Source organism: Drosophila subobscura, chromosome U (genome assembly GCF_008121235.1).
Source record: "Drosophila subobscura isolate 14011-0131.10 chromosome U, UCBerk_Dsub_1.0, whole genome shotgun sequence".
Taxonomy (NCBI): Eukaryota; Metazoa; Arthropoda; class Insecta; order Diptera; family Drosophilidae; genus Drosophila; species Drosophila subobscura.
In genome coordinates, this window is record NC_048534.1 from 18,832,698 (window position 1) to 18,855,624 (window position 22,927).

General features: G+C 41.4%; 4 protein-coding genes across 4 annotated transcripts in view; 2 read left to right on the top strand and 2 right to left on the bottom strand.

Moving 5' to 3' along the window:
- Positions 1–477: 477 nt before the first annotated feature.
- LOC117902786 (cysteine/serine-rich nuclear protein 1) lies at positions 478–4,751 on the bottom strand. The gene is made up of 3 exons (XM_034814392.1): positions 4,328–4,751; positions 1,914–3,935; positions 478–1,858 (listed from the first exon to the last, which is right to left on the bottom strand). The coding sequence occupies exons 2-3, from the start codon at positions 3,849–3,851 to the stop codon at positions 1,205–1,207; spliced, it is 2,592 nt and encodes an 863-aa protein (XP_034670283.1). The 5' UTR covers positions 3,852–3,935; positions 4,328–4,751; the 3' UTR covers positions 478–1,204.
- A 1,360-nt stretch (positions 4,752–6,111) lies between these two features.
- LOC117902809 (ras-related protein Rab-5B) lies at positions 6,112–11,917 on the top strand. The gene is made up of 6 exons (XM_034814432.1): positions 6,112–6,261; positions 10,047–10,473; positions 10,535–10,655; positions 11,077–11,245; positions 11,307–11,420; positions 11,486–11,917. The coding sequence occupies exons 2-5, from the start codon at positions 10,208–10,210 to the stop codon at positions 11,405–11,407; spliced, it is 657 nt and encodes a 218-aa protein (XP_034670323.1). The 5' UTR covers positions 6,112–6,261; positions 10,047–10,207; the 3' UTR covers positions 11,408–11,420; positions 11,486–11,917.
- A 2,768-nt stretch (positions 11,918–14,685) lies between these two features.
- Positions 14,686–22,927, bottom strand: part of LOC117902778 (protein eyes shut) — a 44,825-nt gene continuing 36,583 nt past the window's right edge. Inside the window, exons 7-13 of the mRNA XM_034814374.1 lie at positions 21,693–21,985; positions 20,974–21,634; positions 20,747–20,910; positions 19,956–20,687; positions 19,651–19,893; positions 16,852–17,364; positions 14,686–15,734 (exon numbers count right to left, since the gene is read on the bottom strand). Coding sequence (XP_034670265.1) covers positions 15,547–15,734; positions 16,852–17,364; positions 19,651–19,893; positions 19,956–20,687; positions 20,747–20,910; positions 20,974–21,634; positions 21,693–21,985 — 2,794 coding nt within the window. The 3' untranslated portion in view covers positions 14,686–15,546. The remainder of the gene's footprint in view (positions 15,735–16,851; positions 17,365–19,650; positions 19,894–19,955; positions 20,688–20,746; positions 20,911–20,973; positions 21,635–21,692; positions 21,986–22,927) is intronic.
- LOC117902805 (MKRN2 opposite strand protein) overlaps positions 16,504–22,927 on the top strand; it is a 64,301-nt gene continuing 57,877 nt past the window's right edge. The window contains exon 1 of the mRNA XM_034814426.1: positions 16,504–16,801. The gene's annotated coding sequence lies outside the window, so the exon portion shown is untranslated. The remainder of the gene's footprint in view (positions 16,802–22,927) is intronic.

A 22,927-nucleotide genomic window follows, 5' to 3' on the forward strand; every position in this document is an offset into this window, starting at 1 on the left:
CAATTACATAGTTGTGAAGCAATCTTCCAGTTTTTGGGTAGCTTAAAGTCCGCCAGAGAGATAAGCGGCACGTGGATCAAGTTTTTGTTTCAGTTGTTGAAAGTGAACTTGTTCTTGGCGATGGCCTTGAGTTAGTCTCGGGTTTGACGGGTTTTCTCCATAGGGTTTTTGTAGCTGAAAGATTACAAATATTTGAATTAATATATAAACAAACCTTTGGAAAATGTTTGATCAATACAAAACCTTTCTCACTGAATCAGAGCCTAAGTTCTTGCAACCTTCATGAAAATCTGTTTCTATTTTGTATTCAATATTTATTTAAATAATTTGCAATGCTTTATTTTGCTTGCTTTATTTGATTTGTTTTATTATTTTGTTCACTTGCAATTTGCATCCGTATCTTTTGTATGCTTTTTGTTTATAATCAATATACCATATGGAGCATACACAATATTAATAAATCAATGTTCTAAATGGTTATTGTTGCTGCCATTTTGTGGTTCTATGTGTAATTAAATATTTAATTAAAGGTTGGAAATTGGCGGGAACTTAACAACTAAATGAATACTTAAACGCAGCTTAAACCCAGAGGAAAAATTAGAAGCAAAATTTGCAACTAAATGCAAGAATACAAAAAAAATATAATATTATTATTTTAATTACTATTTTAGAACTTATTAAATGTGAATTTTACAATTGTTAAATCAGATTTAGGGACACAATTAGTTTGTTGTTGTTGGAAATTCGTTGGAATTAACAATAAATTAAATAAGGAATTTCGAACATTTTTTTCCTTACAATTTTTCGATTTTTGTTTTAAACACAAAAAATGCATGCAGAAACAAATGTTCGCTAGGGAAAACATTATATATTATACATTATAATTATATAATGATTGAAAAAACAAATAAAGTTTCGCCGAAAACAGCGAAAAAAGAGAAACAAAGTGTTTTAAATTACATTTTTCGCACTTACGAGACTAACTAGATTGGGTTTTAGTTTGTTAACAATAAAAAGATGATTTATACAAGGGGTGTGTGTGTGTGTGTGAGATGTGTGTTTGTGTGTGTGTGTGGAAGGCTTGCCGATGCCACTGCCGCCGTGTCGCTGTCGCCTTAAACGTAATGAAGTCTTTTGCTGTGTAAAATTGCTATAAAAACTATTCCCAGCTCTCTCTCTTCTCTTCGCTCTCTCTACGTCTGTTTTATGCATTTTCGCTTAGGGATTGCACATCAAGCGGCTGACGTGGCTGTGGTGCTGTTCGCGGTGGATTGATGGCCGCTATCGTTGGCATTTTACTCTGCACCACGGCCACAATGGGCGTAGGATTGACAAGTGGCGGCGGCAACGCCTCAAAGGACATGCAGCTGCGCTGCGTATCCTCAACAATGGGCGGCGTATCAATGGAGTCGATGGTGGAGGAAGTAGAGCTGGTTTTGACGCCACTATAACCCTCGGAAACAGCCACCAAGGCGGCGGTGGTATTGCGATTGTGCTGCAGCAGATCATTGATCTGGGAGAGGCGTGAGGAACTGGCGAGCGGTGCATTCAGATTAATGAAATCATTGGTCGTGGCGGTGGCCGAGGCGGCTGCGGCGGTGGCGACGGTAGCGGTGGAGGAAGAGGACGCGGCGATTGTGGTGCCACTGAGGCGATTGCTGCTGCTGCTGCCAGTGATCGATGAGGCAGCAGTCATGGAGGCGGCGGTGGTTTGATATTGGGCATTACTCGACGCTGTCGTTGTGGCATTACCAAAGGGTGGCGCCGAAGGCACCGAACAGGAGCTAAAACCGCCGCTGGGCGCGACGGCAACGGGTGATGCGGCGAGCGGTTGATAGGCGGACTGGTAGGAAGTGAGCTGCAAGAAAACGTTTAAGGCATAATCCTTTGGTTTATTTGTGTTTGCCACTCACCTGTGCACTGCCGTAGCTCAACGATTGATAGAGTTCCCCATAGGAGGGTGTGGCATTGCTGCCAGTGGCAAACAAACCCGAATCCAGGTTATCCAACTGTGCATAGGCCGCCGCATAGCTGCTCTGTGGCTGCTGCTGCTGGGCATTGGTCGGGAGAACGGGAGGAGACACCACCACCACAGTTTGCTGCTGCTGCTGCTGGTAGTAGCTGACACTGCTCTCGGGCGTGTACGCGGGCGAGGCATAGCCCGAACTGTAGTTCGATTGCGTTTGCATGAAGTAACAGTGTGAGGCGGCGGCTGTGGGGGAGGCCACAGCACCACTGGGAACACCTGCGCCCACGGAAGAGTACGTGAGGGAGCTGCTCTGCGGCGGCTGTTGCTGTATGTGCCCCTGGGCGCCCTGACGCTGCTCCAGATCCAGCCGCATCACCGTGTGGATGTAGTGGGTGCGCACACGCGTCGGATTGAACTCCACGCGGCCGACGGTGTTGCCGCAGGCCTCGCGCGAACAGCCGCAGGGGAACATGGAGCGATCCACCTGGCATTTGATGCCCGCCTGGCTGCAGGCGCAGGTCTCCGGATCGCAGAATTCCCTGCACGAACAGCCGCACACCTCGCGCGAGTTTCGGATGTCTCGGCACTCGATCTTCTCGCTGGCATCGATCTTGCGCACGCCCGCCGCCTTGAGCAGCGCGCGCCGCTGCTTGGGCGACATTGTCGTGAGGAAACCATTGGAGCCATCGTCCGCATCCGAGCCGCTGCCCTCGCTGAGGAAATCCTCCTCCGATTCCTCGGTGTCGTCGCTGCTCGAGCCGCGTGGCTGCACATCCTGATTCTGGCTGCGATGCGCACGCCTCAGCTCCGCCGCATGCTCCGCCAGCGTCATCGTCTTGAAGGCTATGTGGCGTGCACCCATCCCCAGCGTACAGCCACCGATGGTGGGCACACAGCTGAAGCCCTGCTGCCGGGGGAAGTAGTAGATTTTGACATTGTCAAAGTTAATGCTGCGCTTTGGGCGCTTCTGTGCCGCCACCGTGCTGGTTGTGGAGAGTGCAGCACCCGACATATCGGGCACCAGATCGATGGCCTCGCTTTCGTTATCCTCCAGCCGTCGCTTCAGATTCGAACGCTTGGGTTCCGGCACCGCTGATGATTGCTGCTTGAGCGTAATTCTGGTCGTTTCGCTGCCCAAACCCGAGTCGGAGCCACCGTCCCGCAGCTCATCTTCTTTGGTCTTGGCCTTGGCCTGTGGCACAGCGACGCTGCTGCCACCAGCCGCTCCACTCAGTGCCTCCGATTCCGTGTTGAGTTTCAGCCAGAGCAGATCTCCGCTGGTGTCCACCTCCTCGTTGGTGGTCACCGAAGACGAGTCCAGAATATTGTCTATGGCCAGGGGATCCTCGGAAATGTTATCCGAGGCAAGGGAAGTGTTGAGCAGATCTGTGTCGCCCAGGACGATAATCTCGTTATTGGGAAAATTATCCAGTTCCAGGAACTGTTCGTCCAGTTCGCCATCATTGGGCGTCACCGGTGCATTGGCAAAGTCCGCCAGCTCATCATCCATTTGGAGATTGGAGGGCAGCTGCAGTGGCAGCGTCATAGCCATGGCCTTGGCCTTGGCTGCATGCACTTTCGTGGCATCGATTATGGATGTCTTGATTTGTCGCTCAATGTCATCCTCCATGATGAACTCGTCCGCCTCCTCCTCCTCGTCCTCTTCCTCCTCCAGCAAGAGCCCACTGTCCTGTGCCTCATCCTCATACTCGATGCGTCGCCTCGTGGCAGCGCCCTCCTCATGGCCATTCAATGGTGGTGCCACCGTCGCTCCTCCTCGTGTAGCTGCTGCTGCTCCCGCTGCTGTGGGTGTCGTTGTTGGGCTAAACATGTTGGAGCTGCTGGCATTTTTTTGTATGTACGTAAAGATCTTCTTAAACATGCTCCTCGTACTTTAGGCCCCCCAAAAAAGGGCTGGGGGTGAGGCCTAGAAAACTGAGCTTCACTGCCGCAGGGCCCGCAACATCTGTGGAAGAAAAAAAACGTCTGGAATCAAAAACTTTTCAATGGTTTATATAACGAATGGTAGGAGGGGCAGAGCGGATATACACAAATCCCAAAAAGGCAGGCCAGGCCAGGCACCGACCGTACGAACCACTCCGATCGGGTGTGTATATTGAAACGTTATTTGAGACTTCCTGCGACTGGGTAGGCCACCGCCCAGTGGCCAGGGGGCATGTTGGGCACCAAAGCGATCGCTGGCTTAGAACTTTTTTACTTGAAATTGTTTGCGTTTTCTGTTGCAACTTGAGAAAGGCAAAGCAAAATTTCCACTCGAGGCAAACACCTAAAATCAATAATGTTTAGGTGCAGCGTGGGTGCGTAGAGGGGGTCGCTACTAAGGCAGGACTTACACACCTTTGCGAGCAGTATGCTGTGATATCGGGCTACGGCAAGGATTCTGTGATTTGTTGGTTTTTTTGTGGCTCCTTTCTGGAATTTGCGTTGCAGCTGCGATGAAAAGTGCGACGATGTGAGCGACAGAGAGAGATGACGAAAGGCGCAACTGTGTATGTGTGTGTGTGTGTGTGCGTGGAAGGAGGCGCAGCAGCAAATGGCAATCGTTCGAGTTGTTTGCTGGTGTGTGTGAGTGAGATCTCAGATTTTTATAGGACGCGAGGATGTTTTTATAATTGATAAACTATATAATTTGTATACACTTTAATTAACACTTTTTTTTGCACTTTTTCGCTTTTTGGGAGCAGAAAGATGTTCTGCTCTTGCAGTTTTTCTCACTTTTCTTACGTTTTCACTTGTTATTGCTGCGAAACTATCGTGGTTAGTGATAGCCGCGTGACCTGTGGTCTATCGCACTTTTGCTAAATCAGCTCTTTTATGGCTGCTTCTGGCTCTTTTGATAGTGCTGTAATAAAATATAAATATTACTAGCCCGAAAAGTTTTTAAGTATCTGCGAATGGACCGTTTCCTTGATATGATAGAGAGCCAACCATGGATAGAATGGATACGATGCATCATACCTCAATCATACGAACATAAAATTGCTTCAATTAGCACGATTCTGATGTTGAATTACCACAAATAAAAAGCTAGTTTTATTGCCACAATTTGGCATTACTGATCACGCGGGACATGAGTCCAAATCCATGAAATCTTCATTGCGAAATTTTTTTACAAGATCGGAAATGGTTTTAATTAGAAATAAACCGTAACCTAGACTAGAAAACTTGGGCCCAGTAATACTTAAACATAAATATGTTCCATTAATGTATAATGTTTTTAAATCACGGCATGTGGCACATCTCTAAAATGAAAATCCTTTTGCTATGTTATACAGCACTTGCGTTCAACTGCTGTAATGACGGGGGTTAAGTTCGTGGTTTCCTCGGTATAATTACGGTATTTTTTTAACATTAGAAGTTATATTTCCTGATGGTCAGACGGGTACACTTTAACCATACTTCCGCGGTCACACTGATTAGAAAGCTGTAAGCAGTGACAATTTAAGGAATGTTTTAAGTTCACTGTATATTTACGACATATCTGTATATAATGATGTATATAATGAATTTCATTAGTCCAATAAATTGAATTTTCAAGTTATATTTAAGAATATAGGGTATCGAAACTCTCATTTGCATGTTTTTCATATGTTCCTCGGGGATAACGTACATTCCATTCCATAACGTAACGTTTAATGCTTTTTTGACCGGTTGATCTTTTTAGTTTGATCTTATTTTTTGTAAACAGTCCAATAAAAAGAAGTCATGAAAACCAGCCAATCGTATGCATAATTGATTCATCAACCGCATACAATTTTCGTTTAAGCGCTGAGAATCCTAACTAGTTGGTAATATTAAGCAGAATAGCAAAATCGAGGGATATGTTATAGGACATACTTGGTATACTTGCGGAATATTTTGAAAATGAAAAGGTATATTTCGGTATATTTATGAGGGTCGGGCGGTATACCTTTATCCATAAATCCGCGGTCACACTGGCTAGAAAGTTGTAAGTTTTAACAATAATTGCTTATTTTATTTGCAAAAACACAGTGCTAAGTGCAAAGAAAACCTGGGTTTGCACCTGGGATACACGAAAAGTGCAAGTAACGCTGGAAATTCGTGAGTTCGCCTGCGTAATTGACAAAAACAAGACTCGGGCACTGGCAACTCAAAAGTCAATCGCCTTCCGTCTCTGTGTGCGTGCGTTTGTTGGTGACTGGGTGTAGAAAGAGAGGATTCTGAGAAACGCAAATAATCTGTCTAAAAACAAAGTGGCTGCTGAAAAGAGCAGAAATAAGTGTGCAAAAATCGATTCTAGCAAAATCAATGTGCGTAACGTTATGAGAATCAAGTGTTGTAGCCCAATATTGCGTTGTTGTTTCCCCATTAATTAAGAAAGTTGTGTAAAAATTTTTTCCACCATTATTATCGTCATCGATAGCCGAGCAGAGAGACTGCGGCCGCAGAAAGCAATGAGAGCGAGCGAGTGAGATAGATGGCCATGAATTTTTGGGTGCGTTTTATTCGAGCGTGTGTGACGAAGCGAGATGGCACTAAAGGCTGCTGGTGTTCCAACTGCAGCGTGCACAGTGGTTGACAATAGCGCAATAAATCAGTTTCCTATGTTTGCAACCGAAAAGCTAATGCAGCACAGGTGCAGGAGAGGTACCTAGCTGATCAGGGGTCTCATTATCTATCGACCAGTATGCACTCTTTCCCGCTCCAGGCAATGAAAATCGCTTGTTCTTTGTTCAACTTGGTTTTGCGTCTTAATTACGGTGTCTGTGTGTGCGTGAGTCTGTGTGTATTTATCTGCAATCCGTTTCTTATCGTGCCAGTCACCGAACCCCCCACCGTTCACTGCAGATTCTCTGAGACGGGATGACTTTTTTCACACTAAAATTTTCCTTGGAGGCGAAATGTAAACAAATTCGCATCAACATATTTTCTCAACTTCCCTTTTGTTTATATTTGTGTTATATTTCGATTAATTTGCATTTTTGTAATTGAGAACACTGTGGAGGGGGACAAAGAGAGAATTGATTTATCGTTCTCTCCCAGCACACCCACAGTGCATATACCGTATGTTTGTTTGTGTGTTGGCTGCCAAGTGTATTCTTATTCTCCTTTTTACGAAGGTCCGTTATGCGTGCTGTGAGAAAATTGCACTTGTTGACTTTAAAGTGAGACAATCTTACAGTCAAGGGCATCCAACTAGGTCTCCTACAATATATCCAGAAATTTTCCACTTCAATCGTTTTGTTGTTTGGTGACAGACAATTCCATACAATGTGTAATTTAATCGTGTGGTCGTGACCATTTCTGAATTCAAATAGCAACCAATTTAATCACTCAACCGAATCATTCATATTGGCTGAAGTACTATACTGGATTTTGAAGTACTACACTGAATTTGGATTATCATATTGACGTGCTTGCTGAGATACAATGCTGCATATCTGATCATACTTTATTGACCTTTGCTGTGTTGCAAGTGCGTGTTTATGCCCGCTCTCTACACTATACCGCTTTTTCTTTCTCTCTTCTGGGTCCCATGTGGAGGATGATTGTGTGGGTACTTGTGTGAATGACGCATCGTCAGCTGTTTCAAGACCAAAGCAGCGCCAGCGGCAGCAGTGTGGGTACCGTAATTTCCTGAAACCAAGCTGGGACGTTGTTTTATATTTTATTGAATTTTCCGCGGACGGGTCGAAGGCCAACTGTGCCGACGTTTAGTTTTAAAGTACTGTACATATTTAATATTTGCTAGTAATTTCCGTATGTGGGTGAGTTTTGCCGCGTTACCAGCTGCTGCTGTTACTATTAAACTCTTCGATATGGAAGTTTTAGATTTTCCAAACAAGACCATGCGACGTTGTGTATAATTGAATTGGAGCTTTTAAATTGCATCGCAAAGTGTCTTTCTTGTGTGATGCTGATATAAAAAACCATAAAATGCAAAAATACGTCATTCACGAACAAACAAAAAAGCAATTGTAAGCGAAATTTGCCGCAATTGAAAGAGTGAGAGAGCGAGAGTATGCTAGACAAAAGAGCAAATTAGCCGCATTCCAAGTGATAGAGTGAGAGAGTGTGAGAGTGTGGCTTGACAAGCTAACTGTGCACTTTGCTCCGTAAGTCTCTATACAAAAACAATGGAAGCGAAAGAGGAAAAAAAACAATCGTAAAACTGGCTTTACTTTTTTCAATGCTGGGAGAGAGAGGCCTCCTATCTCTCTCTCTTTCCTTTGGTTAATTTAATAATGCTCGGCAAGAAATATGCCATGCTTTTACTTTCTCTCTACCCGCTTCTGCTTGTGTTGCTTCTACTTCCAGCCAGTTACAGCCGCTCTCTGCCGCCCCTGCCGCTGACTGTTTAATTTATTTTGCATTGATTTTTATCAGAAAATCTTGACAGCATCCGCCAGCGCAACGCCCCCACTTTCCGCCGTCTGCCCTTACATTCATTCACACTCTTCTCTCGTCACTCTTATACCCCACCCGTACTCCTCTTGTCCCCCTACGGACTGTTTCACTCTCTCCCACTTGCACTCTCCGCCATGCTCGCGATTTCTCCACAAATAAGAATCCCGCATGATTTGTATACCCTGTTGGTGGAAGGTATGACAATTTCAATCAAATGTTTGCAACACAGAGAATGAAGATCGTTCAACACCCGAAACCATGCATCCACATGGCAGATATTTTAGATCAACAATAAAAAGATTCATCGACTTAGTCAGTTTTCAAGCCACCAGTTTTCTAAGACTCTTACCATCACAGAAAGATGGCCGTGCAAGGGTATCAACCGCTCGACTACCAAAAGCCGTTCCTTTGTATTCTCTACAACGATCCCGCATGTTATTTGTAGAGTCTGACCCGTTGCATGTGTAGATTTCTCTGTACTTTTTAGCATTAAGATGTTAATTAATTTGTGGAGATTTCAATTGAATAGGATCTACACTCCAACTTGAGAGGAAATTTTTGTTTTAGATTCGATAACAGACGGTAAACGGTGGAATATGATTCATAAAAGTGACACTGATAACAGATAGTGAGGGCTGCACATACATACATATGTATGTATGTACACATATTTGCCAGTTGTGAATAATACTAAGCGTCCCCTTTTATATCTTTATGTGTGTGTATGCATTATTATTAATGTCTGTTGTATTACGTACCGCCCTCGAAATAAATTATCACAAAAATACTTATGCACGAATATTATCAACTAAAGTAGCTGAATTTTTGTGGAGTTACAGAAAGATAACAGTGCCATAGACCGATAGGAATACATTTTTATTTATGCTAAACCATTATATTTGTGTTTGAAGACAAAACGCGAACAAGAAAACAAAAAACAATAATTGCTCTTAAACAACTTTTGTATGGTTTCCCGGCAAGTATTTTTAGTTGTTTGCTAATTGTTTGTTTATCCGTTTTTGTCGTTTCGGTTCGGTTTGTTGAAATAATTTGAAACGGCAACACGCAAACAATCTTTAAACACATTCTTGACATTGAACATTTTCTTCTTAGTCGTATCTTTGCTCGTTTCTAGGATTTGCAGATTATCTGAGCACGGGGTTATCATATGAGATGATAGGGGCGGTAATAATACAAATGATAATGCTGGAAAAATGCTATATAAGGAGATTTATGCTAATTCAAGCACGTTTTAAGCCTGTATGACACTTTACTAAGATTTGAAAGAAAGAGAAAATGTAATATTCCCTTTTAATTCTAATTAATATATTAAACTTATTTGGTTATTGATAAACTTGTGTCATTGGATACTTAAGTGAGTGCCATACAGGCTTAATGATGATAATTGAATTCAATTTGTGCTTTCAATGCAATCCAAAGGGCGTTTCGCTTTCTATTTCCATGAGATTTATTGATTGCTATGCCCGCTCTCTCTCACTCTATACGTTCTCTGTCACTCTCCTTTGCTGATGCATATGGTCTGGGGAACATACACATATCGAATTAAATTTGTGTTTAGTCTTGTCCGGTCATTAAGTAAACGAAAGGCGCCACTCTGCTTACATGACGTTTCATATTTCCACGACACAAATAATCCATAATGTGGCCTGCTCTGCTGCCTTTTCAGATAACATAAACCCCATAGCAACACACACTCTGAGAGGGAGTACATCACACCACACAGAGAATAAAGTAACCGTCCGATAAATCCGATACACCCCGCATCATCAGTTTTGCATTGCATCCCAAACAACAGAAAAGGAGCCCTACAAGCGACACGGATTGATCATGGCCACAACACCACGCAGCGGCGGTGCCGGCTCAGGAACGGCACAGCGACCGAATGGAACCTCTCAGAACAAAAGTTGCCAATTCAAGCTGGTGCTCCTGGGTGAATCGGCTGTCGGCAAGTCGTCGCTTGTGCTGCGCTTTGTCAAGGGACAATTCCATGAATATCAGGAGAGCACGATAGGTGCGGCCTTTCTAACACAAACCATTTGCATAGAGGATACTGTGGTGAAGTTTGAAATTTGGGATACAGCCGGCCAGGAGCGGTAACTATAAAATATAATTTATTTAAATGCTCAACTAATGCTTTACCTTTTTTCTCTGCAGGTACCACAGCTTAGCTCCCATGTATTATAGAGGTGCGCAGGCCGCCATTGTTGTCTATGATATACAGAATCAGGATAGTTTTCAGCGTGCAAAGACCTGGGTCAAGGAACTGCATAAACAAGTGAGTGTGCCAGGAATCGCGAGTGTGCCTCCGAAGGCAAGGTCAATGCAATCTCATGCAGAAGAATGTTTTATATACATATGTTTATTTGCGAGTATTATTGCCATTTATGATTGTTAATTCTCTTTGTTGTTGTGGATTGCGGCCCCCAGTTGGCAGGGGCATTGAACTTATTTCGTGGCATCCGCGCATTCATTCACGCCTCATTGCTTTCATACACTTGACTGAGGTTTCAATTTAGGGAAAGAGAAGGTTCTTTTTTTTGTGAAGGTAGTAGTCGATTAAGCCTTGGACTATAATAAGTAAAAGAAACTATATTTTCATGGTTATTTGAGAAGAATATTCCAATATTTTGGATTGGAATATTACAAGAAATATGTACCTATAAAATATTAACGTTTTCCCATTTGTATTTGCATAGGCCTCACCAAACATTGTCATTGCGCTGGCCGGCAATAAGGCGGATCTGTCAAACATTCGTGTCGTGGAGTTTGATGAAGCGAAGCAATATGCCGAGGAGAATGCCTTGCTGTTCATGGAAACGTCTGCGAAGACGGGCATGAATGTCAACGATATCTTTTTGGCCATTGGTAAGCCAATAAAACCATTCAATAAATACAATATAAATTAATTCATTTATTTTTATTGTAGCCAAAAAACTACCTAAGAACGATGGCGCCAACAATCAGGGAAGCAGCATAAGGCCGAATGGGAACGAAACAAATCGACCGACGAACAACTGCTGCAAGTGATGTCCCTTTGTAGGTGAGAGTCTTGAATATCTAAAGAATGGATGGATAGGAACTAATTATTAACTTTCTTTCTTTCAGAAAATGAAATTTCCAACGAGAGATTTGAAAAGTTTATGCTGATAATTATAAATAAAAAAAATTATTTAAAAATTTAACAAAAAAAAGAAAACCGAAAAGAGAAACACATACCTAAAAAAAAGCAAAAACGAAAAGAACAACCGGCTCTCATAGGGGCAAGAAATAAATTTTCATAATTGCTAATTAATTGGTGATGAGATGAGAACCGAAAGAAACGTTATAATAAAAACAAAACCATATAATATTAATTATAAATTAAATATAAAACAGAAAAAACAGAGGAAGAAGCCTCCCCAAGCTTCACTTCACTATCCATTCATTTAGAAACGAAGCGAAAGCGATTTCCATATCTGACACGCCTAGAGAGCCCTCCCACAACAGACCACTCCCCAAGAAAATGTGCTAATCAGAATTCCACACACACAAACACACACACACCATAAACCATTTCAAATAATAATAATTATAATACAAATAATGAACAAAAAAATTCGATTTGATGGAGAAGTAAGCGCGGAAGGGTTTTTTGCATAGTTCGCATCGTGTCGTAGAAAAGTTTGAAATTGTATTGTATAAAAAAAACCAGCAAGAAACAGAAAACAGCAAAGAATATTTGTAAAATTTACATTTTCGTGTAAGTTTCTGAAGTAAAAAAGAAATTCCAGTTGCAGTTGTTCTCAGCAGCGTTCCAAAAAATAAGAGAAAAAAATGTTCAGGTCCAGCGGCTGCTGAAGAAGAAGATCCTCTCGTTCGCCCGCAATGGATCTGTGGCAATGTGTGTGTCTGTCCGGCTCTGGAGAGCGGAGAATCGCCTCCCGCCCCGCCTCCAAGCTGCGACGGACACGTGTGATAGTTGCAATTTATATAAATTATATATACACATATGAAAGAAAAAAACAAAAACAAAAACGAAACCAACAAAAACAAATTATTTCATAATTTTTATCTTTTTTTAAATGTATTTTCATTTTGCATTGAGTTTAATTTTTTTCCACATTCTAGCAACAATCGAAGATTTAATGCTATTTATCTTTAAACAAAAACAAACAAAACTATCGTAAAACCATAAAAAATAAAATTAAAAACAAAACTTACATCTAGTATGCAATTAAGCGTTGGATGGAGATCGGGAGAAAAACGAGTAAAGTGAAGTCTTTAAAAATAAACCTTGAAATACTTTACCTAAATAAAAAACAAAACGAACCACACTCAATATACCACAAAAAAATTCTTGTTTGAATCATCGTGCCACCCAATAATCTATTCTATCAACATTCGATCCACATTTCTATTGTAATTTGCAATCACAGAACCAATCGAGAGATGATTTCCAACAGAACAGCCAGCCCAGCCCACTCGTATTTGTTTCCAATTTATAATTTCTATGTTGTCTGTATGTATTTAAATTTAAACATTTATAATAAAACGAATGCATCGTATATACTTATATACATATACATATATACATACATACATCTACATATATATGTATGTATATTAAGTCATTCGATTTGAATCGAGAATGAAACAACAGCACGGAGTGTTCATCGTTTGTGGTTTTCTCTCTGTGGTAGCATGTCTTTCTCATTGGAAATTTTAGAATGAAGTTCATAGAACTTAAAGGATGATGCTCTCGATTTTTATAGATTTTATACGTTTTCAGTTCTTGGTAAAAACGAGAAGCTAATTTTCGAAGCTTAAACAAGATCATAGACTTTAGATGGATCATAGATAGACAAGATCGTTTACATGCAATATTTGATCATTTAGGATTGAGATTTCACTAAATCAGCGGTGGCTAAGATCCTCGTCATGCACACGACATGTATTGTTTTTGCAGTTTAGAGCATTTAGGATTTGTGGAATTTCGATCTATCAAATAAACCTTTTAGACAAGTGCTTTACTTTTGTTTAGAGTTCTAGAGAAAACATTTTAAAGTTCTGTAATGCTTTCCACTAATTAATCATCAAGAACGTGATTCACTGCCGTAAACCTTTTACAGTGAATAAATCAAAGGCCTCACTGGAGGTTATTCTCAGTCGTTACAGTTAGTACAGAACTCAACCTCTCAGAGGCATTATGCTGCGGACAGACTTCGAAGTTGTCCTCTTGGGCTCGTCCAATGTGGGCAAGACATCGCTGATTTCTCGCTACATAAACGGCGAAACTCTGGAACGCGGACAGCCCACAGTGGGAGTTGAGTTTCTGGTAAAGACAATCTGTGAACCGCATTTAAATTTAAGACTAAAGATCTGGGATACAGCCGGTCAAAAATGGTGAGTGGGTTGCTAATCTATAGATCTGCTTAAAGTCTCACAGTTTGGTTTAGTTTCAAGGATATTTTACGAAGATATTATACAAATTTTCAAGGCGCTTTACTTGTCTACGACATACACAATCGAAAGAGCTATGAGGCTGCAAAAGAGTGGGCTGTCGAACTCAAAGCAAAGGTAAAATGGAGTCCTTATCCTAAAGATGAACAAAATCTCTTAATAGGGAGATCTTTCAGCGCTGTACACCCAGGATAGTGATAGCTTTATTGGGACACAAGGCTGATATTGCAGATCAGCGATCTGTTCCCACCGTTGAGGCTGAGGAATATGCCAAAGAAAATAGTTTAATCTTTTGGGAGACTTCGTCTGTTACAAATATGAACATAAACAAATGTTTTCACGATGTGGGTTAGTTTTTATCGGTGTATAACATTCGGGATGATATATTTTAATTTCCTCTCGCTTTGTTTTCTAGTTTTGGATATGAAAAAAGCAGAAATCTGCAGCTGTTTCGAAGGCTTAAACCGATCTTCTTGGTATTTATAGCGGCACAATCTTTGAAAACTAAAGCTGAAATATTTAAAAATGTATTTATTTTTGTAAATAGGTCCACCAATAAAAAATCTTTCCTTTGGTTTATTAACTTTCTCTATTTTCCGTTTTTCGTTTTTTTATTTTTATTTTAAATTATAACTGATTAAGTTGTCTCTCGAAATAAATACATACTTAATGTACTGCGTTTTTTTTTGGTTACACTTTACCAATTTATTTTTTCATGTATTGTATATCGTATTGTATATATTTATATATAAGGTTCTTATTTTTTTTGGGATCTTGCTACTTGGTTGTTTCCATTTATAAGAATAATTATATTGTATGACTTTTCGTAACTATATATTTTGCCGGTATGGGCTTCTTTTTTTTTGGTTTGCTTTGAGTTAGATAAATCATAGTTTAGAGAGAGATCAAGATTATACACTAACTTACTACAAGGCAACTAAATGGCTTCAATCGGGAGAGAGCATTATGCTATATAACGTATACAGATAACAGGGAAAACAATAATATTTTATACGTTATAATATTAACTTAGATAAAAGTCATTTAAAAGTTCAACAAATCAAAAATGGCAGAAACGTAGGGCAGTTTTCGTAGAGAGTGTTTTGAGTAAATAGAATCGAAAGAGAACACAAATTCTGGATAGTCTTTATATAAATAGAGTTTATAGTTATAACAGCATAACAAAATTTCTCAATCAACAAACAAACAAAAAACAAATATACATTCAGTTAAAGATCCTTTTTGTTTTAGGGGGTTCTTTTTTTATCCATTATTCCATTTGAAATATCACTTACGTAAGAGAAGTATTATATCTGTATCTGGTAATCGGTATTCACTAGATTTAGTTTTTACTTCCTAAACTATATAATTTTCATTCAAGAGTTTAGTTTTCTTTCTTTTCAATTCTTTTTCAATTTCCATGATATTTTTAAGTCTAAGCTTTTTGTCTTTTTTTCAGTTTTTTCTGTTTTTATTTCTATAAAATTTACAAAATTACGTTCCTTTGCTTGTCTCTTTTTAATAAATCGATCTTTAATCGAAAGCTTTTGCCCCAAAAAGTGATGCCGGGAAATATGTCGTCCATGTCCTATAATAATCTCGCCTTAACACTTAGCTTACAAGTAGTTTTCTTCTCTTCTTTTTCATCCATGCAATCGTCCCCCTCTTTTTTTTGGAATCTTCTTTTTGTTTTTTGATTATTTTGATACTCGGTTTTTTGTTTGTTTTTATACAACAATCGGCTCATCACCGTGAAGATCACAAGAGCCAATATTCTCGCCCTGATACGCCGAGAAATCGCTGATAATGGCCTTTGGTTCGGCCCCGAACTGTATGTCCTGCAGGCAGCCCTTGAAGGGCTCAAAGTAGCGGCCCTGCGTGCGTTTGCTCACCGAATCCAGATTGGGGAAGCCGCCTGTAATGGAAATTGAATATAAAAATAAATACATATATTTAGAATTTGTTTTAAATGTTATTTTAAATTGAAACGTTTACAGGTCTACATCACTCTGTTAACGTTAACAGCAACCTGTTGCGTTTAACATTTCATGAATTTAAGCATAACATTCGCTTAAGTTGGCAGCCTAACTCGACAAACAACGCAAATATGAGCTATCACGTCTACCGTTACATGCAATTGGCTTATATTGCCCGTGTCAAACGCTTTCGTGTGAGAAAATATATTGTGAAAATTTCAAACCCGAACACAAATAGCTTTTCTTTAATGCAAGGGCAATTGAAAGCGATGACTACAAAAAATAGTGTGATTATAAAGGAAACTAATATTATATAATATAAGGAGAAGAAAGAAAATAAATTATTTAAAATAAAGGCGCGTATTTCTGTTACATATGTATATCTTAGAGGAGGGAATGACTATCTGACCATAAGAAAAATTCAAACACAAATATGTAAAATATAAGGTCATAAGGTATACAATCCAATAAAAAGGAAAATTTATAATAAGACAAATTTATTCTTCAAGCGGATTAAATTATTGGTTCAGTGTTAAAAGTCTTTGAAAGCTAGTAATATCAAATAGAACATCAAATTCGAGGAATATGATTTAAGACTACGGTATATTTAAGGTATACTTTTAAAATGAGAAGGTATATTATGGTATATTCTTGATGGTCCGACGGTATATTTGATCGATAATTACACGGTCACATTGCATTCCACGCTCAAAACAAAACAACAGCTCAAAATCCAGACAACAACTTTTAAATTTCGTCGGTTTCTAAAGCTAAAGTTTATGTTTTTCGGTGTGAATTAAGTGTGACAGGGGCAAAGCTAACAACAAATTAGTTGCCAAGTGTATTCAGACTAAATAACGTGTAAAAACCAAACCAGCAACTCAACAAGTGGCTTTTAGGCCAATGTTCGTCGGCGTTTAAGAGTTTGTTTATGTTTTTCGATGTGAATTAAGTGTATTATAAGGCAATATAACAAAATAACAAATGCCAACTGCATCAAGTGTCGGTGAGTGTTAAATTCTATGTAAATTATGGTTTCCAATGGCTGAAACTTACCCAAATAAAAGACATCCTCATAGCTAATGGTCGGCTCTTTGCCCGACGTTCGCCGCCTGCTGGTCACCAAAGCCGTGGCCTGCGTTGTTGTTGTTGGGGCATCCCGCCTATTGGGGTTCTCCGGCAAACGTTCCGTAAAGATCACCTCACCATCCAGCTGCAGCTCCAGTCGAGTGCGATCCAAGAGCACACTCGTCCAGTGCCAGGCGCCATCGGCTATGAAGCCACTGGCTGGCGCCTGGACCGTGTCGTTGTTGCTGCCCAAGAGATTGCTGGCCAGCTTCAGGTGGCCATTCTCCAGGCCCAGGCCCAAGAACTTGCGGCGATCGTGCTCGCTCCAGAGCAGCAGACCGTCCGGCTCGATGGTGGAGAAATTGAGGCTGATTTGAATGGCTTCGCGGGGGCGCACATAGAGCGAGGGTCCGCGCCGCTTGTCTTTCATGGGTATGCGGGGTGGCGGCAAGATCAGGTAACTGTTGCCACGGAAGCTCGGTGTTGTTGGTTTACTCATGGCTGTGCACAGGAAGAGAGAGGGAACAAAGGTGGGGGCAAATTGCATTAAACATATTGCATGCGATACATAATTAAATTACAGCATCAGCATCAGTGGCAGTATCTGTAATAGACTCCGCAACGAGTGCGGAATCAGTTTTCAGTCTTTGCTTCAGCTTCAGCTTTGGCTTCACTCTTAACTCTAGCTTCAACTGCATTGTTTAATCTACACCATCATCGTCTTCGGCTTCATCTTCATCCTCAACTTCATCCCCATCTTTTGTTACTCATAATGAGTTAGCGCTTTAGACCCTGATCTCATTTGTTTCGACTTGAGCCATCGCCAGCCTCTTCTACACGGTAAAAAAACATTAAAATCTTTTTGATAAGAGTCTTCAGTAAAAGATAAATATCTCACTCAAAAAATATAATAATATCAATAGGTACTTTTTAGTACTGCTCCTCAGGTAACACGCTCTATAAAATCCAGAGTACCCTGTTCTGAGGTAAGTTCTCCTTCATTACATCATTTTCTTTCTGAAATTCAAGGATATTCAGTGGGCGATTTTGACATCAAAACGGAGATGTTTCTTCACAGAGATCTTTTGATATTTGTTCTCGATCTACAAGATTCATCTTTTTAAGATCTTCTTTTTCCTTTCAAGTTCTTCCCAGTGCACTGAAAACTTGCCTCATCTTTGGTCTCATCTCTCTAGAGTTCTGATTTTCCATTTCGTTTTCACCTGCTCTGCCACAGCCACTTCCTCTGCCTCTCTTCCCTTCTCTGTGTTACTTGTGCGTTTTGTTTTGTATTATTTTCTTCAACTTCAACTTCAATTTCAACTTGTTTTGCTGTGGCATGTTAATTCACAATTTGCTAATAAGTGAAAGGCCGACCGACTGCCAACAGACAGCTGTGCTGAATATCTCCACTGGAGCTGGAGAAGATGCAGACAGGCAGCCAGCCCGATGGGATTTCCCATCGTCAAAAAAAGCTGGATTCGAAGATTGTTTGATTGATGTTTTTGGTTGGGAATGATTATGATTTCGAGATTCCGAGATCATCAGAAAGGTGGAATTATTGAGATTGTTGGTGCGGGAAACAGGTGGAGTTACTGATTGGAAAATTTCAGCTGTGACAAGTACTTGGATTGGTATTGGAAAGTGTGCTGGAAATTCATTCAAAAATCTGTTGATGAATTTTGTTGAATTTTAAGTAGGGAACTGCAGGGAGAACCCTCAAACAAAGGCACTAAAAATGTGATTGCTCAATCCAGATCAGTTTTAGTACTATAAATGATCCAACATCTATTTATTTATTTGGCAATTAAGAGAATGTAGTTTTGCATATTGTTTTATAGATTTCGCTCTCCTACGGATATGCAAATCTCTCCAAAACAAATTCGCGCAGCATTCAACTTTGAGTCATGACTGATTTTTAATTATTTTCCAACTCTATTATCATACGAAATTTTAGTGTTCCCTTTTTTTTGTCTTTTTTGTTGTTTGGCTGCGAATCAGATTGCTAATTTCTGTGCCACTTCCTGACCCCGCTGTGCACTGAACCATCCCCCAGACATCACCAGCCAAATGCTGCTGCTGTTAATGGTTATATTCTGTTGTTGTAGATCTCTAATTATAATAATAATAATATTGTTCTACTCTCGCTGTGGCTGTGCGTCCGAAAAAACTTGTTTCCTCTCAAACAAAAAACCCAACAAAAATAAAAAGAGATCAACAAGTGAAATAAAATCGTTTTTGTGTTTTCGGCTTCTGTACTTTTACTCGTGACACATTTGCGAGAATTTTAAAAGATTTATGAAACGTGTTTGCTTTTAGCCCGAATTGTATGATGATTTATTGCTATTAGTGTCACGGTTATTGAGCTGTAACTAAAATATATTTACTCACTGACTCAATGATTCATAATTATCATTAATGCACACACAGAGAAAATAAAGCAAAAATATTTTCGTATTTAAATTGAATGTTTACACATTTAAATGGAATATTTTCTTAGGTAAAATAGTAATATTTCAAATGTATTTAAAATAAATATTTTCATTTTTTTTCAAATTTAATAAAAACATTTATTTTTTTTAAGTGTTTTATATTTAAATTGAATTAAATTAAAATATTTATATTAAAATCAAATTTTTTTTTTTTTTTTCATTAAGTTTGAACTTAAAAAACAAATATTTAACGTAAATATGATATCCTCTGCCATTTTTCTCTGAGTGTATTTAATGCTTATATTTTGTGCGTAATATTTAAGGGTGCAGCGACCTCTCTTTGGCAAGTACTTACCAATTTCACAGTAGAAACCGCCCCAGCCATTGGGACACGAGCAGCGACCACTGCGCAGGCAGCGACCATTGTTTTTGCAGGGTATCAGCTTGCAGGACTCGGAATATTCACAACGATCGCCCTTGGCATACTCCGGACAGATGCAATGAGGCTGCAGTTTCTCATCCAGCCAGCAGTGTCCACCAGATTCACAGGAATCACCGCCACAAGCAGTGCCATCGCAGTCACGAATATTACGAGATTCTGTGGGGGAAAAAAAAGAACTTATAGATCGAAACGCAAGATAGTGCCCTGTCAATACTCACCCACAATATTGGTTTCATTCAAAACAATTCTTGTGCCGCTGACAACCAAACCGCGAACACAGCCACGGAAGGGTATGGGGAAACCCGAAATGGCATTATGCGGCAGCTTGGACAGATCCTTGAGGCCACCTATGTACAGCAGAGAGTCCGGTTCCACGAGAACCTCTGCGGAAGGAGCCAATGCCGAGGAGGCACTGCCTTCCACCCACAGGGTTAGCCAGCGACCCCTTTGGGCCATTTTGATCTTGTGCCACTCGCCAATGGCCAACATGCGGACACTCCGCACCACAGTGACATGGGTGCTGGGACCCGAAATGCGGAATTCCACCACACCACCCTGCAGGGATAACGACACAAAGCCAATCTTTTTGTCCTGGTTGTTGTTTAGGGTACCAAAGTAGAGCAGCAATCCACGCTCCGACAGCGGACGCAGCTGGAACTCAATGAAGAAGAATTGCACGCGATGATGCTCCTCGAAGGTCTTCGAACCCATGAGGGGCACGGGCGAGAAGCTGCGCTGCTTCTCCACCTCATTGAGCAGCTTCATCACAAAGTGTGTGCTGGGCGTCGAGATGGGCTTGGGGGGCATTAACTTCTTGGTGAAATTCCGATAGCTGACCATTTGGGAACGCTTGGCGCCGAGTTTGTCGCCGCCATCGTAGAGATAGGGCCAGCGAACGGCCAAATAGGAGCGTCTGCCGGTGAGTGAGACATCGCTGAGAGAGCGAATTACTGTGGAGAGAGGAATAAAATTGTATTCCGATTGAAAGTTTGAATAAAAACTCCCTTACCTTCTTCACAATTCTTGCCCGTGCGACCCACAGGACAATCGCATTCGTAGCCATTCACCAGTGGCACACAAGTGGCATCCTCATAGCATTTGTTGTTGAACGAATCGCATGGATTCGTGGGCTGTGCACACAATGGGCCATACCAGCCCTCCTGGCAGATGCAACTACAAAAAGAATTCCGCATTTAAGCGCCATTTGGGGTACACTTTGGGAGGGTTTGCACTCACGTAAAGGTTGCTCCATGCTGCAGACAGGCGCCATCGTGCTGGCAGGCATGTCGATGACACTCCCTGGTGCCACATTGACCCACTCCGCGTCCACGAACGCCGCGTGTCTCCTGCAGGGGCACTGTGACAGCGCCAGCCTTCAGCTGGACATCGTAGATGCAGCCCTGGAAACCCGAATGCAGCGGCAGATCGTGTGGCAGGGTATTAAAATTGGCAATTTCATGGCCACCCAAATAGAGTATTGGCAGCACATCCATGCGGCTGACACTGCCCGGGGAACGTCCTGTAATGTTGAACTTTCCATCCACCGAAAGCCAAGCCTGACGTCCAATGCGGCCAACTTTGATTTCGTAGGGCACTCGTGGAGCATCCAGCCGGAAGTCGATGGGTTTCTGGGTAAAGATGCGACGCGGACCGGCACCCAGATTCCAGGTTAACATAATGTAACCCTGTATGAAGCTCACGGCCAGATGATCGCTCTTCTCATCATGATAGCCCGATTGACCGAGGAATGCCAGCAGCGAGATCTGCGACATGGTCTGTGGCAGGATCTTGAAGCTCAGCTCGAGGGAGTACTCCAGGGGAACGGGCACGGTGTAGGCCACAAAAGAGGAAAGTCCATTAACGCTGCCAGAGAAGGAGGGCAGAGCCACCTCGAGATCTTCAAAGGGGGAGAATATTAGCAGGAGTAAGAGCTGGGTGTTCCCTTTGGAACTTACTATGCTCGCAGTAGTGTCCATGTTTGCCCAGCGGACACAGACACAGATAGCCACTGCCGGGGAACTGTACACAAGTGCCACCATATTGACAGGGATTATCCTCGCACACGGATATCTCACAGGTGGGACCCATATAGCCCGTGGGGCATTTACATTTCCACTTCTCTGCCTTCTCGCCATTCTCGTCCAGATCATTCGTTTCGATCTTGATGCAGGCGGCACCATTGCGACAGGGACTCGACAGGCAGGCCAATGAGCCGCATTCCGTAATGCCAAACCCGTCCAGGGCGTCGCTATACAGAGGGAAAAACAAAAAGTAGAGTGAGAAAGGGAGGCTTTTACAGGTGTCGTGCGCTAATTTCATCAAGTCTAATTCGATGTGTCAATATTATGGGACGTACATACGATGTGTCGCCGTCGTTGTCGTCCTTTTTGGTGCCAATTGACAAACAGCCCCACAGCTGTCAGCACATTGACAAGGACACTACGACACTCACTAGCTGCATGTGTCCGGGACACACTGTCCCTGCCCCTGCCCCTCCCCCACCCATTTTGGTGGGCCCATCTGTTTGCATTCGCGCTTTTATGAACGTTGAATGCTGACGAATGGCTTCCGCATTCGCCCCCCTACTCACTGTCTCTCTCGCTTTCAGCGCCTGTCCTTTTCATCAAGTTTTTGCTGCATTTTCATTTTCACTGACAGGCAAAACTCTTTTCAGTGCCAAAGTTGCCTTGCCAAAAGGAGTCCATAATATATAAGCTTTTAGCATTGGCCATTTCGCTGGTGATTCAGGCATTACTTTAAGAAAAAAGATGGTCCATGAAACATGGAACTATGGGAGATGCTTGGAGACGCTTATTTGGATGTTTTAACTATTCATTTAAGGAAGTTCTAAGGGAAAGAAGTTGTGAGTTTATTATGGAGAAAAGTTCACAAATTACAAGTACTCAAACAGGTTCATTCGAACAGATCATTCGTCTACTTAACTCATAACAAATACAAGAGTTCTTTATGAGAGAAATCAAAGATCGATGGGTTCATTTTCAGCGGAAGCTTCTCTCTGATTTATTACCAGATAAATTAAATGGAAAAACTCGATTTACTACGGATGGGCACGAGTGTTGATTCTTTAAGCAGAAAACCACCCTTATTACTGCATGTATTTTGTTGTTGCATTCTCGGTCATTCTCTTTGCTTCGCTTGTTTAAGAATTCACTGCAATGTCATAGAAATG